The sequence below is a fragment of the Squalius cephalus genome, assembly GCF_949319135.1.
Source record: "Squalius cephalus genome assembly, chromosome: 25".
Lineage (NCBI taxonomy): Eukaryota > Metazoa > Chordata > Actinopteri > Cypriniformes > Leuciscidae > Squalius > Squalius cephalus.
Window position 1 is genome coordinate 2,504,116 of NC_137146.1, and position 16,647 is coordinate 2,520,762.

Consider the following 16,647-nt stretch of genomic DNA (forward strand, 5'->3'; position numbering starts at 1 on the left):
TATGTACATACAAATGGTCAGTTATACATATTACATGTATGTTATATGCATATAAAAAATATATTAATTTTTAAATAAATAATTAAAATCTAACAAAAATGATTTCTTCTTTAACTTGCATCCTAATCTAATAAATCTGCTGTTGATAAAAACCGGCCACTTGATAAATTGCTTTTGTTTCTCTTTTGTAAGTTACTTAGTATAAAAGTGTCTGCAAAATGCATAAATGTGTGTGTGTGTGTATATATATATATATTAGGGGTGTGCCGGTTTCAGAATTGGTGATGACAGTTATGAAGTGAGTCAAATGTGACGGTTCGTAACATAACCGCCGCCGCGGGTTGCGACGTTCGTCTGTTATAGGACAACTTAGTTTGAATAAACGAGCAGACACTGATTAGCTACTTGATCACCTAAATTAAAAAAATACGGGGTATTATTTCATCCGCAACCGCATCACAAAACTCATCATCCGCACCAACGTTTTTTCACCAAATTTCAAAGACGCACCCACCCGCCATCCGCTGATTGTTTTGCGGTCTATGGACGATGCAATGCTCTGCTGATGCGAGCCGCAAGAAAGCCCTTGTCTGTTCTAGAAAGGATGCAGCAAAGATATTTAATGCTAATGTGTGAGGCATAGGCCTACGCTGAGTTTCATTCATTTACGATGAGATGCGCTCTAGTTCAACTTCACAATGCAATGCAAGTGAACGCGGCGCACCAGCGCCTCCATGTCACGGTTATTATATTGTCATTTGCTTTTTATTTATTAAATACATGCAATTGGTTGATGAAACATTTATTAAAATTAAGATACAATTTGTACAAAACAAAATATGCTTTAAAGAAAGGATTTTAACAATGCAATGCAAGTGAACGCGGTGCGTTTGCGCCTCAATGTCACGGTTAATATATTGTCTGCTATATTTGCTTTTTATTTTTTAAATACATGCAATTGGTTGATGAAACATTTATTAAAATTAAGATACAATTTGTACAAAACGAAATTCACTTTAAAGGAAGGCTTTCTACAAAGAAAAACTGGTAAAAATCATGTCTGACGATTTACAAAACAAAACTTGCGTTGGTTGGCTACTTGGCAAAAAATCAAATACAGTTGGAAATGACGTAGACCATTAATGAAACAGACTGTTAACAATTGTTTTTAATTAGTATTTAAACATTCTCTATGATAAAAAAACGGTTTTGGCGGTTATAGAGATCTAATGACGGTGTTCAACTATAACCGTCGGTCTCACGGTTATATACTAACCATCACACCCCTAATATATATATATATTTAAATATATTTGTATACTAATAAATACATACTAGTGCTGTCAAATCGCATTCTATCATAATTAATCGCATTCTATCATAATTAATCGATTAATCGCATCTAACATAAAAGTTTGTAAATATATATGTTTGTGCGCATATATATATATATACAGTAAATTATGCACTTTGAAGTTCTTTGGTCAATAATAAATCATTTTAATAATAATAATAAATAATGTGCACTTCTGTGTCCCTCAGACGGGAGTGAGGATCCGACCACTACCCCGTTTTTAGAGATCGCAGATCAGAAAGGGAATCCACTCCAGATCCCCAACGAGGAGAGGAAGGTGATTCCTGTCGTCCTCATGATACTGTATCAGTCCATGTCCTGAAGATTATTCTAATAAATGTGTCATCCAGCCTCCTGAAACTCACAGATGAAATATGATAATCTTCAGAAGATTGGTTTTGAAGTGATCAGTGATACTCTGACACTGTTTTCCTCTCATGATCATTGCTCTAGCACATCATTACGAGTGTGTGTTCAGACAGACGGCAGTGCTTGCATTAATATCCCATCTCTTCCGATCTCAGGCTCTGATCCTGGCGATGGGTTTCCATGAGAAAGGCCGATCTCTGCTGAAGAAGAGAGATCACAGCGCCGCTCTGTGTCATCTACTCCTCGCTGACGAACAGTTCAAGTACGGCTTCATCACACATTCATCATGACATCAATAATATATCATGACTATTCACTTCATGTGCACATATTGTCAACACAGAACGAAATATCATCTTTGCAGTGCATAAATGCCTGTATATGCAAAAAGGCAAAGACCAGTAATAATACAATCGATATTACAGTGACATCAACGTAACTTCTGACAGTGTGAATCAAGTGGGAAGTATAAAGCAGGGTTAATATCGTTAACTAAAACTATTAAAAACATTTCTGTTAATTGAATTAAAATAAAATCTAAATATTAGCTGAAAAACTTAAACTAAAATTAGAAACGTTGCTTTGGCGATAAGCTGAAATATGTTTGAAAGCTGAAGCACTAAAGTTATTGACAGAAAACTGAACTGAATAAAAACTATGAAAGCTCAAATAAAAATAAATTAAACCTTAATAACAATATTTACAATATTACAATACTTTTTAACTAATAAAATCACAAAAGCACAATTAAATGACAAAAAATGTAATTGAAATTAACATGAAATCTGAAAATATAAAAATATTAATAATTAAAACTAAAATAACACTGGAATAAAGCTTCTTACAAGTATTAAATCTTGACGTTTAATGCCTGAGTAATTTGAATACACCGCTGTCCTGCAAACTCTACAATTATGTTGTCTTATGTTTATCATTATGTAAATAAATGCATAAAAAAATTACAAGTTATAGTTCAGTATTACAATGACATCAGCGCTGTTATTCTGACATTTTGAGATATTTTGTAAGGCATTTAAAGGAGAACTCCGGTCAATTTTAACATTGAGCTCATTTTTTTGTACATTTGGAGTGCTGTCAGTACAGAGAACAACGACAAAAATCAGTGTTGCCTACACCGAGTTATCCTCTTTTTAAAATGAGTGATTCCTTTAGAGTGAACACGGGTGAATCTGACTGCAGTAGATGTGCAAGATATGAATAAAAATGATGTTATTTAAGCCAGCGCACATACCTGTGTTTACATCCTGTTTTCGGTCGAAGTCCAAAGTAGTCGATTGTCGAGTTCACGCGCATTGGTTTAGTTACCTATGATTGATCACGCGCGTGAACTCGACAATCGACTACTTTGGACTTCGACCGAAAACAGGATGTAAACACAGGTATGTGCGCTGGCTTAAATAACATCATTTTTATTCATATCTTTCACATCTACTGCAGTCAGATTCACCCGTGTTCACTCTGAAGGAATCACTCACATGACCTGTGCACTTGTAATGACACATCAAGGATGTTAAGAGGCTAAAAGCAGGTTTAAAACTTGCCCCATTGAAGTCAACAGGGTGCAAATTTTAAAAATAGAATAACTCGGTGTAGGCAACACCGATTTTTGTCATTGTTCTCTGTACTGACAGCACTCCAAATTTACAAAAAAATGAGCTCAATGTTAAAATTGACCAGAGTTCTCATTTAACACTTGATGAATTTTAAAATTGCGCTGTCCTGCGAACAGTGAAATTACTCTATATATTAAATTTATCATGAAAAAACAAAACAATAATGGCAGTAGTTCAGTATGCAAATATTACAATTACATCAGCGCTGTTCAATTTTGATGTTAAACATTCTGTGAAATCTGTAATTTTACAAGTATAAAGCTTGCAAAAGCTATTTTTAAGGCGTTTTCTGCTTGAGGAATTTAATATTGTGCTCTCATACAACTGATGTTAATGTTGATGTTCCTCCAGTAAGTGTAACTCTGCGCTGCTGAACACGGTGGATAACTACGCCGTCCTGCAGCTGGATATCGTGTGGTGTTTCCAGGCTCTGGAGCAGCTGGACTGCCTGAACGACGCCAGACAGAGACTGTCCCGGGCCGAGGAGTGTTTCCAGAGGTGTTACGGAGAACAGCAGAACCGACTGAGGCAGATCAAGGTCTGTGTGTGTGTGTGTGACACTGTTCTTCACCTCACATGCGTGTGTGTGTGTCTGTGTGTGTGTTCACTGCTTGATCTGTGTGTTTCTGGCTCTCAGGGCCACACCGGAGGAGAAGACGTGCTGTTTCTGAGGCTGTATCTTCTTCAGAGTGTGCTGGCGTACCACGACGGAAACAAGAACCAAGCCTCGTACAAGCTCAAAGAAGTAAATGCTCTGAGATTTGATGATTGTGTCTCTATAAATTGTGTCTATTTAACTCTAAAAGAACCTGTACTACTAGCAGTGCTGATTGTGAATCATCCCAGTGATCTGAATCTTTTGATTCTTTTGACTGTTCAGTGATTCATTTGGTGACTCTTCCTGTAGATTGAAACCAGTGAACGTCCAGTGAGAATTCTGAGTGAATCTTTGAATTATTTGCTCAACACGTTTGTTTTAAAACTCAGATCAAACCCCCATTCGTGTATTCTCACATTAATGCTCTAGATAGCGGGAAAAACTATTTCCTTATTATGGGAGTTTATGTTTTTAATTCAATTTCCATCTTTTCTGCGGTGAACTGTTAGAATTGAAAAAAAGTATATTTAAAAAAAAAATTGGAATCAAGGTTTATTGTAAATATTCTGAATTCAAATCAAGCCCTCGTGAACGTCAGAAGATATCCACGTCATATTTAACTTCAAAATCAATGTATAAAATGATAAATAAAAATGCTATAAATACATTTTGCATTGCAAAATTTAAATACATTTAATAGACCATATAGAAATCATAAAGGAGTCACTTTTGAAGCATTTTATTGTTATTACTGTATAACAACAATAAAATAATTCAAGTGACTCATTTGATTCATGTGGAATATGACTTTTGATTCATATGGAATATGACTTATTTGTTTACTTAGAACAGTGGTTCTCAACTCCAGTCCTCGGGACCCGTTGCTCTGCACATTTTGTATGTCTCTCTTATCTCAGACTCGTGATTGTGTCTCTGTGTCGGTCAGGTTGAGCGTCTGTTCGGTCAGTTGTGTCTGGACCCGGATAAGATCACACAGCTGATGAGTTTGGGTTTCTCCGAGCAGGACGCTCGTCTGGGTCTGAGAGCCTGTCGAGGAGATTTATCAGACGCCGTGCTGCACATCACACAGAGGAAGAAGGTGTTACACTATAAACACGTAAAGCACATGTTCACTCATGACACCTCAGAATTAAACATGTGCTGATGTTCATCAGGAGAGGAAGGAGATGAAGGAGAGAGAGCGAGAGAAGAGGAGACGACGTCTGCAGGACATCAACACACTGGTGGAGCTGAGCTTCAGTAAGAGAGACGCGGCCCGAGCCCTGCATCAGGCCAGAGGAGACGTGGACAAGGCCTATAACGTGAGCACACACACACACACACACACACACACACACTTACTCACACACAAACACACACACACTGGTGGAGCTGAGCTTCAGTAAGAGAGACGCAGCGCGGCCCGAGCTGTGCATCAGGCCAGAGGAGACGTGGACAAGGCCTATAACGTGAGCTCACACACACACACACACACACACACACACACACACACACACACACACACACACACACTACCAGAGCCCTGCATCAGGCCAGAGGAGACGTGGACAAGGCCTATAACGTGAGCTCACACACACACACTCACACACACACACACTCACACACACACTGGTAGAGCTGAGCTTCTGTAAGAGAGACGCGGCCCGAGCCCTGCATCAGGCCAGAGGAGACATGGACAAGGTCTATAACGTGAGCACACACACTCACACACACTCTCTCACACACACACACACACACACGCGCACACACACATACACACTACCAGAGCCCTGCATCAGGCCAGAGGAGACGTGGACAAGGTCTATAACGTGAGCACACACACTCACACACACTCTCTCTCACACACACACACACACACACGCACACACACACACACACACATACACACTACCAGAGCCCTGCATCAGGCCAGAGGAGACGTGGACAAGGCCTATAATGTGAGCACACACACAAACACACACACACACACACACACACACACACATACACACACACACACACACACACTCATGATTAACGCTGAGATGTTCTTCTGCAGATTCTGCTGGACGGCGCTGAAGCTCAGACTCAGACTCAGACCCAGAGTTCAGAGCGACAGACCAAGCTGGATCAGGTGTGTGTTCCTGTGATTTACATACAGACTTCAGCTGTGAGATCGTGAGCGTGACGTGTGTGTGTGTGTGTGTGCAGCTGGTGTCATACGGCTTCCAGATGGATATCGCAGACTCGGCGCTGAGGCTCATGGGAGATGATCTGGAGTTGGCCACACAGATGCTGCTGGATAATCAGGGTGTCGTTCCTCCTGATCTCCTGTCTCCTTCTCCTCCATCCTCTTCCTCAGAGGAGCCCAGCACCTCCTCCTCCTCCGACAACACCGGTGAGAGCTGCAGAGAAAACACATGATATCAGCAACAGGAAACATCAACAACAACAAAAATGCATATTACAAACATGCATAAATATGTAAAATGCCATTATTTTTTCTTAATAAAATTGCATTCATAAGTCCACCTACAAACATACACTTATATATATACATACACTCACCTAAAGGATTATTAGGAACACCTGTTCAATTTCTCATTAATGCAATTATCTAATCAACCAATCACATGGCAGTTGCTTCAATGCATTTAGGGGTGTGGTCCTGGTCAAGACAATCTCCTGAACTCCAAACAATGTCAGAATGGGAAAGAAAGGTGATTTAACAATTTTGAGCGTGGCATGGTTGTTGGTGCCAGACGGGCCGGTCTGAGTATTTCACAATCTGCTCAGTTACTGGGATTTTCACGCACAACCATTTCTAGGGTTTACAAAGAATGGTGTGAAAAGGGAAAAACATCCAGTATGCGGCAGTCCTGTGGGCGAAAATGCCTTGTTGATGCTAGAGGTCAGAGGAGAATGGGCCGACTGATTCAAGCTGATAGAAGAGCAACTTTGACTGAAATAACCACTCGTTACAACCGAGGTATGCAGCAAAGCATTTGTGAAGCCACAACACGCACAACCTTGAGGCGGATGGGCTACAACAGCAGAAGACCCCACCGGGTACCACTCATCTCCACTACAAATAGGAAAAAGAGGCTACAATTTGCACGAGCTCACCAAAATTGGACAGTTGAAGACTGGAAAAATGTTGCCTGGTCTGATGAGTCTTGATTTCTGTTGAGACATTCAGATGGTAGAGTCAGAATTTGGCGTAAACAGAATGAGAACATGGATCCATAATGCCTTGTTACCACTGTGCAGGCTGGTGGTGGTGGTGTAATGGTGTGGGGGATGTTTTCTTGGCACACTTTAGGCCCCTTAGTGCCAATTGGGCATCGTTTAAATGCCACGGCCTACCTGAGCATTGTTTCTGACCATGTCCATCCCTTTATGACCACCATAATATTGTTACGACTTTCAGAAATGAACCCAAGCAACAATAATGACAAATGAGGAGAACAAGGGGGCGGGGTAAGGGAACGAGACAACACAAGTGCACAGCCCAAACAAAAGGCCATGTGCTTGTACACAAAACATGGGTCTGTCATGATCCTGCCTCAAGACTAAGGAAAAAACAAGGACAAGAGGGCAGAATCATGACAGAACCCCCCCCTTAAGGAGCGGCTTCCAGACGCTCCCCAAGAGAACAAACGCGAGACATGACAGACTGAGAGACAGATATGAACCAACAAAACATGACAAAAAACAACAAAGGCATACAAGAATACACAACAGCTGGGTTAGGATGACATAATAAAAATAACAAACAAGGAAGGGGAGGCTGAGGAACAACAGAGTCCATAGGGGGTGGTCCAGGGTGGATAGGTGGGATGGGAGTCTTGGGTTTACGAGGAGCGGGCTGAGGGCGAGGAATCTGGGCAGGTTTGGATCGAGACACACAAGGAGAAGTCTTAGGAGAAACAAACCGGGGTTGAGCGGAGTCAGAGGTGACCAGGGAAACACACAGAGGCTTAGCAGAGGTGGAAGCCGCTGTAGCCGGTAAGGGAACAATGACAGGGGGTGCAGCAGACGACAAAGGAGCAGATAGAGACAACGTTGTGGCTGGCTGAGGAGCTGGGACAGGAACAGCGCTCTCCGAAGCAGACTCGGAACCAGCGCTCTCCATATCTGATTCGGTAACAGCACTCTCAGCAACAGACTCGGACACAACGCCCTCGGCAGCTGGCTCAGGAACAGCGCTTTCTGCAATAGACTCAGGAACAACACTCTCGGCAGCTGACTCAGGAACAGCGCTCTCTGCAGCAGACTCTGTAACAGCATTGTCAGCGGCAGACTCAGGGACAGTGCTCTCAGTTGTAGCGGCGGGTTAGGGAGTCAACTCGGGCCCAGGGGAAGATTGAGACAGAGGACAGGGGGCTCCCTTCTTCCTCTTCTTTCTCCTGGGTCGCGGGGCAGAGGCCGTAGCCGGACCTGTGACCGGTAAAAAGGGTGCGGCGGGGGCCGTTGCTGGAACTGGGGAGACCACCGTAGGTAAGGTAGGTTCTGTGGAGGAGGACTCCGAAGCCGACTCCCACGACAACCGTCTACCTCGTTTTCCACGGAGACTGATAGATACGGTAGGTGTCTCGGGAGTCGAGGTAGAGAGGGCTTGGTCCCCAAGCGTAGCGACGGCTAGAACACGACCCTCCGGGATCACTGGCAGTGAGGCAGGTGGTGATGTCATGGTGGGACCCTGCAGCTCCTCCCGACACAAACGGTCCACCACTTTCAAGGAATGGGTGACGAATCAGCCCCTCCAGTTCAGTCAGAGGAGGGGGAACATTAAGGCCCACAATGAAGTAGGAATTGAGGAGGACCTCTGGCCAGAAAAACCTCCTCTCCTCCAGGACCTGGGCATATTTCCTCAGGGACATCTCTCCCTGGGGAGGAAATGGAAGTTTTCCCCTCTTACAGTCGGCAGCAGTCGACTGCCACCATTGTTCATGGTCATCCGATTGTCGTTTGGCAGGAAAGGACATACTGTCTGCTGGGTTCTAAGTTGGCTGGTTCGTTCTGTTACGACTTTCAGAAATGAACCCAAGCGCAGACAGTCTTCAAAACACACAGTTTATTATAGACAGAAAAACAGGGAAAACAAAACCCACAAGGGGGCAAATAACATAGAATGATGATACAAATCACAAAACTAGACTTAGACTAGACAATTAACAGACAGCAATCACTAGATAAATCTTCACATAGAAATCACACAACAAGACTACTCACATGATAATACAAAACGAACCAGCACAGGACAGCAAACACAAGGGGCTTAAATAGGAGAGAAAATGATAAGGACAACAGGTGATCCTGATTAAACAATAATGACAAACGAGGAGAACAAGGGGGCGGGGTAAGGGAACGAGACAACACAAGTGCACAGCCCAAACAAAAGGCCATGTGCTTGTACACAAAACATGGGTCTGTCATGATCCTGCCTCAAGACTAAGGAAAAAACAAGGACAAGAGGGCAGAATCATGACACATGTACCCATCCTCTGATGGCTACTTCCAGCAGGATAATGCACCATGTCACAAAGCTCGAATCATTTCAAATTGGTTTCTTGAACATGACAATGAGTTCACTGTACTAAAATGGCCCCCACAGTCACCAGATCTCAACCCAATAGAGCATCTTTGGGATGTGGTGGAACGGGAGCTTCGTGCCCTGGATGTGCATCCCACAAATCTCCATCAACTGCAAGATGCTATCCTATCAATATGGGCCAACAGTTCTAAAGAATGCTTTCAGCACCTTGTTGAATCAATGCCACGTAGAATTAAGGCAGTTCTTAAGGCGAAAGGGGGTCAAACACAGTATTAGTATGGTGTTCCTAATAATCCTTTAGGTGAGTGTATGTTTGTAGGTGGACTTATGAATGCAATTTCATACTATAAAAAATATATATTATAAATATGCATATGTACACTATGCATATATAAAAAATTTAAAAATGCCATTGTTTATTATTAATAAAAAAAAATGCATATATATATATATACACAAACAAAAATAACAATAACAATGCTTTATATTAATGACATTGAATACAAAAAATATATATGTATATTAAGCATATAAAAAATATATACATTATGTATTATTAATAAAAATAAATAAATAAATATGTATATATAACTGCACCCACAAGCATTTCTGTTATACATAAATAAAGATATACTAATAGATATAAAAATAATAATGACAATGCTTTGCATCAGTGAAAATGAATACAAAAAATGCATATTATAAATATTATTATTATTATTATTAGGGCTGTCAAACGATTAATCGCGATTAATCGCATCCAAAATAAAAGTTTGTTTTTACATAATATATGTGTGTGTACGGTGTATAATTATTTTCTATATATAAATACACACACATGCATGTATATATTTAAGAAATATTTGCATGTATATACTGTGTATATATATTTATATTATATATAATTTATATTATATATAAATATTTTATATATAAGTAACACATTTTTCTTAAATATATATGCGCGTGTGTGTATTTATATATAGAAAATAATTATACTCCATACACACACATATATTATGTAAAAACAAACTTTTATTTTGGATGCGATTAATCGCGATTAATCGTTTGACAGCCCTAATTATTATATTATTATTAATAAATATTATTAATAAAAATAAATAAATATGCATATACAACTGCATTCACAAACACATATACATTCATATGCGTGCACACACACACACACACACACACACACACACACACATATATATATATATATATATATATATACATACACACACTTGGATATAAAAAGGACAGTAATTTGTATCAGTGACAATGAATAACATGACAAATGAATTTTGTTATTAATATTATAAATATGCATATTTGTTATATTATGCACGTGTATAAAAGGCCATTATTTATTATGAATGAAATGAAACCGTGCTCAGTGATGCAGATGTTGAGGAGCTGTGTGTGTTCAGCTTCAGCTTCTAGTCCTCTGGATGAGGAGTTAGTGAACGAGGCTCTGGAGGACATTCCCCGACACGAGGAAGACTATCTGGACCTCACGCTGGATGAAGAGCAGGAGCTCATGACCCGCATCAGATCCTGTCTGGACAAACAGCCCTCGTCCTCCGGATGAGGAGAGGAGATCCAGCGGATGAGGAGAAGAGATCCAGCGGATGAGGAGAGGAGTTTATCCAGAGTTCAAACGTTTAGTTTCTCCTCCACATTCATGTTTCACACGTGTGTTTGAGTTCAAAACGTTTGATGCTTTTTTGTTTTCAAATATCATTGAATCTTAAAAGGACTTTAGATTTATATAATAATAATAATGTTGATTTCAGTAAAAATTATTTTAGTTTCTACATGAATGACGACATGTATAAAAAGAAAGAGAGCTTTATTTAAAGATCAGGGGAACTTGAGTTTGTTTGATTGATGGTGATTTTAGACACTAATTTCACGATCCTGTTGAATGTAAGAGCTTTTAGTTTGACTCCGTTCTGATTCTTCTGTTCATGTTCATACGGTTCATCTTAAGAAGATGTTAATAAAGATTCACTCGTGAACATTTACAGTGTCTGTGGTGTCGATCTCATCTTTCATTCTGCAGTCTTCGTCTCATCAGAAAGCTGAAAGCTGCTCTACTGATCTCAGATACGTGTACAATACATTTCTCATTCAATTCCACTCAAATAATGTTCAACTGTTAACCTTTTGTTTTCATAACCATATCTAGTCCCTTATAAGTCACACAGTGATGATCACCTAATAATACTGTGGTACTTTGACACATTTTTTGTGGTATATTTATATAACTTTTTTATGAGCTCCAATTAAGACAAAATAATATATTTGTACTTTAATAAATGTATTTTTCACACTAAAGGACCATTTAAAATGAACCAGTGAAGATAATTGGGTGACTAAAAAATTAAGATATTTTTTAAACATTTTTAATAGAAGTCTCTTCTACTCATTTATTTGATTAAAAATTTGAAGAATTATTACACTTCAAAACAGCTGTTGTCTATGTGAATATATAGTAAAGTGTAATATATTCCTGTGATCAAAGCTGAATGTTCAGCATCATTACTCCAGTCTTCAGTGTCACATGATCCTTCAGAAATCACTCTAATATGATGATTTCATGATCTCAGTGTTGAAAACAGTTTTGCTGCTTTAACTGTGATAAATATTGTTAAATGAATAGAAAGTTCAAAAGAACAGCATTTATTTGAAGTAGAAATCCCATTATAAATGCCTTTACTGTCACTTTTTTATCAATTGAATGCGTCCTCGCAGAATAAAAGTATTAATGTCTTTCAAAAACACTTTGAATGGTTTGATCTTTGAATCTGACCCTAAAAATAATGATAAAGATGTGCATCAGCGATGAGCTGGAGAGATGCTGGAGTCAGTGACAGACACAGAGACTGGTGTGTGATAAAATACCGTGTTGGTTTTGGTTCTCAGTGTTTATTTTACATGTTCAGAGAGAAAGGGAGAGGGAGGACTGGAGGAGGAGAGCAGCGTGTGGAGGGTTTAGAAGTAGTTGACGATCCTGCGGATGGACTGGATGTTGGGGTTCTGGGCCTGCCACTCGTTATGGCTGCAGTAGTTTCCTCTTTCCACAATATACATGCGACCACGGAAGTTTGGCTCTTCATACATCACCCACCTAAAGAGAAGAAGAAGATGAAGATGATGATGAGAAGACCAGATCAAACTAAAGCTAAAACATCACTTTCGGGTAATTGAAATAAAGCAAGAATAAATACATTTTTCATGAAAAACAAGTTAAACGTTTAAAGGTTTTTCAACATCTAAACATATAGATACAATGCAAACTTAGCAATAGTTCTATAATAATATAGAATATCCAGTGACAGGTGTGTGTGGATGGAGGAATTGAACTCACGCTCCGTCACCGAACACTCTGATAGAGTTGACGCAGTTCGTGTTGAATCCGCGGCTCTGGAGGAAGGGACAGTCGTCACAGAACTCCATACACTGACCGGTGTAGTTACAGCCCTCGAACATCTCCATCCTGTAGTGCTCTCCGTGCTGAGAGACAAGCACAAGCATATTTATGACTCGAGCTCACTCCTATAGAGGTCTCATGACATTTTACAGCTGGAATTACATGCAATTCTTCCTATTTCTGCAGTATGAGGCATGCATATCGAGCACAGTGTGCAAACTCCCTGTGTGCATGGAATATAGCATGCATACTATGCAGATTTCCTGTATGCATGGAATAACACTGTGCATTTTATAAAATATGCAGTATACAGCAAAATTACAACTCTATTTCTGCAGAATGAAGTACATTATATTTTATATCTGGAATTGCATGCAACTCTTACTATTTCTACAGAATGAAGCATGCATATTATGCACAGTATGCACATGTCCTGTATGCATGGAATAACATTCTACATTTGCTAAAATATGAAGTAGCGTGAGACGCTTCATCCCATAATGCAATGCTCTTGACTTCACTTTCCAAAGTGACAAATGTATTGAGGTTATGTGACAACAGAACATGTATCATTGCATAATGTGTCTTTCACATGCAATGCTAAAAAAATCATACTGTAATGTTGTTGATATATTGGAATTATGTTTTCATGCACGGCCTCATAAATGTGTTTCATGTAATCACGTCATGTTTATAGCATTAAAGCCCTTGCTAGTGTGTTATATTTAGGGTATAGATTGATTTTGAGTTCGCAAATTTCCTGAATGCATGGAATAACGTATTTCTAAAATATGCATTAAACAACAGAGCATATCACGTGAGATGATGCATCCCATAATGCAATGCTCTCAACAACTGAAGTGAGGTCATTTATTCCACGAAGAACCTTTAACCTCCACTGCATATTATGTTCTTTAAGATTATTAAAATGTTCTTTACACTAAGAATTTTTTTTCTGATCTTCCTGAAGAACTGATCACTGAAAGGTTCTTTAGGGAACCAGAAATGTTCCTTCTATGAAGAGCAGTGAATGCCTCACCATCCTGATGGGTTTGCAGGAGCCCATGTGATCGTTGTGGGAGTTCCAGCGCTGGAACTCGGGATATTCCCCGCGCTCCAGGATATACTGCTGTCCCTTGAAGTCGGGATGATCGAAGCAGATCCAGGCGCCGCTCTCCACACGGATGGAGTTCACCCTGTTCATGAAACCACGATCCTGGAAGTTATCGCAGTCGCCGTACACCTCCAGCCTCCTGCCGGTGAAGCAGCGGCCCTCGTAGAACACGATCTGAGGACCAGAGGAAGATTCAGATCAACACATCATGAGGACCAAAGCATGTTTCGCATTATGATAGCGCTAGCCAAAACCTTCATGATACAGGCCGGAAAAAATCCTTTCCATTCCTGTGAAACATCTATGAGAAACTGATGTCAAGCTAAATATAAAATAATGTTACTGAAGGTAAAAATAATTCCAGAAACTCTTAAAAACTAAAACCTTAAAAAACATTTTCATTACTTAAAAAAATAAATAAAATAAACATTCAAACTTATTTTATTTCAACTAGTTGCTAAAGCAATGTTTCTCGTTTTCATTTAGTTTAAGTTGAAGTACCAAAATAACTAAACAAAACAAAAAATAAAATATATAGACAAAATAACAATTTCTAAAATTTCAACTAAAATTAAAATGAACTAATTCAAAATATGAATAAAATAAAACTAAATAAAAAATATATAGACATAAAAAAATAATAAAAATGACAAAAACCGACAAAAAATACTCAACTCAAAATATTAACAAAAACAAAAACTTAATAAAAAACTATATAGATATAAAAAACTATTAATAAATGACAAAATATTTACAAAATAACAAAAAATGTACTAAAATAAAAATGAAAAATATAAAAATAAAATTTCTAATTCAGAAAATTACCAAAAACTAAAACTTAAAAAAATTATATAGACATAAAAAAGACAAAAACACGCAACAAAATATCTAAAATTTTATATACAATTAAAATAAAAAAAATAAAAATATAGTCTAGTTTAAAATATTAACAAAAAAAAAACAACAAAAAAAGACACATTACTAAAACTCTAACTAAAATTTAAATGAAAGCAGAAAATACCAAAACTGAAATCTATTTCAAAATATTAACAAAAATCACACAGCTCATCATGTGCAGGGGCCTAAAAACATCGGCCTAAATATTGACAGAGTAAATGCAGAAAACTTCACAAGGAAAGGGATTTTATGAAGATCCATGCGTGCTGAATATGTTTTCAGCTAAAGGCTGGTTTCTGTGAGAAAGATGGTGGTTCTCTTGACTCGTGACCAATCAGATCCTTACCTTTCCAGAATACTGCGACATTTTCCACTGGATACTGTCCAAACTGACCCACACGTGAGAAAGTGTGACACTGGAAAAGTTGGACAGCCCAATATATACAGCCGGTCGCGTGCGGGCCGCTATCGCGAGAGCCGCTCTACAAAGGTCCCACAATGGAGGGCTTTAGCTTCTGCTGATGGGACGCTTTCCCCTCGCTCACTGCTGATGCTGGGCTTTGACTCCAGGCCTTCAGTCCACGCCACAATAGATTTTGCTTCGCTCGACTTTGTGGGGCCATTTTACAAAAGCGAGGCTTGTGTTCAGTCGGACTGCTCTCGTGTCCCAGTGAAAATGCACTCGTACAATCCAGATGACATGAAATTTGATGGGTTTGAGGCAAGACCTTCTGAATATCTGGAGTTTTAGATGGAAAACAAACAGGCATCACTCACATAATCCAATCAAATTGGAATAGAATCAAAATATGAATCATTCATTCATCAGTCAGAACAGATTTTGTGTGTGTTAATGAATCCTGAGATACATTAAAAGCTTCTCAAGCTGCTTGTTCTCTGAGTAAATAAGTTTAAAACCCGAAACTGCGTCTGCCATTGTGTGACTGATTCACGGCTCAATGGGGTTTTAATGAAACAGCTTCTGCTGTCTTTTCTGATTCATTACTGCATGTGTAATTAGTTTTTAATCAGATCATTCTGTCCGGTCTTTATTAGTATCATAATATTAATCTTGTTCTGAATCACATTCATCTTGTTATACATTTATGAATCAGTGGATTGAAACTGACAAAAGTGCCACCAGAAATACAACATGTGGATCATTCCTTCAGATCCTGCTTACTGTAAAAATATATAAATAAATATGCATCATTTAAGCATATATCAGATTATCTGGTTTCAATCTTAGTTATATTAACTTATAATTTGATTATTTACTCAATGACATTAAAACGAGCAAGCTGATAAAGAGCTGAAGTTGGTCATTGCTCAATTACATGACGTCAACTTGGAAGATCATTTTCATATAGCATTTCACATATAGTATCGTTTGTAATGTTGATATTATCAAACTGATTTGAGTCATTTGATTGAACAGGATTGATGTATTTGGAGAGACACAAAACATCCCAAAATCAAATCCATTCATAATTCATCATTCTGCCGTTTTCCCTCCAAAGTGATGTCACTTCCTGGAGGATAGTGTCATTCAGGAAGTGGATTGCTAATTCAAGGGATTTACCTTTCTTTTACTATGGATTTTACAAAAGACTAACAGGATGGCAACAGTGTGTGTGTGTGTGTATGTAAATCATATGTAGGCTGTTACTGAACATTTTCAGATC

The 16,647-nt window shown here is 38.8% G+C and overlaps 2 protein-coding genes across 5 annotated transcripts in view; one reads left to right on the forward strand and one right to left on the reverse strand.

Moving 5' to 3' along the window:
- nub1 (negative regulator of ubiquitin-like proteins 1) overlaps positions 1–11,549 on the forward strand; it is a 14,619-nt gene extending 3,070 nt beyond the window's left edge. For all 4 annotated transcript variants that reach the window (XM_079862776.1, XM_079862777.1, XM_079862778.1 and 1 more), the window contains exons 7-15: positions 1,543–1,631; positions 1,879–1,985; positions 3,709–3,895; positions 3,995–4,102; positions 4,902–5,054; positions 5,131–5,277; positions 6,015–6,089; positions 6,167–6,353; positions 10,946–11,549. In XM_079862776.1, coding sequence (XP_079718902.1) covers positions 1,543–1,631; positions 1,879–1,985; positions 3,709–3,895; positions 3,995–4,102; positions 4,902–5,054; positions 5,131–5,277; positions 6,015–6,089; positions 6,167–6,353; positions 10,946–11,106 — 1,214 coding nt within the window. In that variant the 3' untranslated portion in view covers positions 11,107–11,549. The remainder of the gene's footprint in view (positions 1–1,542; positions 1,632–1,878; positions 1,986–3,708; positions 3,896–3,994; positions 4,103–4,901; positions 5,055–5,130; positions 5,278–6,014; positions 6,090–6,166; positions 6,354–10,945) is intronic.
- Positions 11,550–12,417: 868 nt separating this feature from the next.
- crygn2 (crystallin, gamma N2) lies at positions 12,418–15,664 on the reverse strand. The gene is made up of 4 exons (XM_079863599.1): positions 15,309–15,664; positions 13,991–14,239; positions 12,889–13,034; positions 12,418–12,648 (listed from the first exon to the last, which is right to left on the reverse strand). The coding sequence occupies exons 1-4, from the start codon at positions 15,327–15,329 to the stop codon at positions 12,513–12,515; spliced, it is 552 nt and encodes a 183-aa protein (XP_079719725.1). The 5' UTR covers positions 15,330–15,664; the 3' UTR covers positions 12,418–12,512.
- Between the last annotated feature and the right edge of the window lie 983 nt (positions 15,665–16,647).

Bases quoted from the DNA above. Each gene is read 5' to 3' on its own strand.
- crygn2 (XM_079863599.1), bottom strand. From the start codon at position 15,329: ATGTCGCAGTATTCTGGAAAG. The intron at 14,240-15,308 runs GTAAGGATCTGA...TCTGGTCCTCAG, and splicing joins TGTCGCAGTATTCTGGAAAG to ATCGTGTTCTACGAGGGCCG. The intron at 12,649-12,888 runs GTGAGTTCAATT...TCTTCTCTTTAG, and splicing joins AGAGTGTTCGGTGACGGAGC to GTGGGTGATGTATGAAGAGC.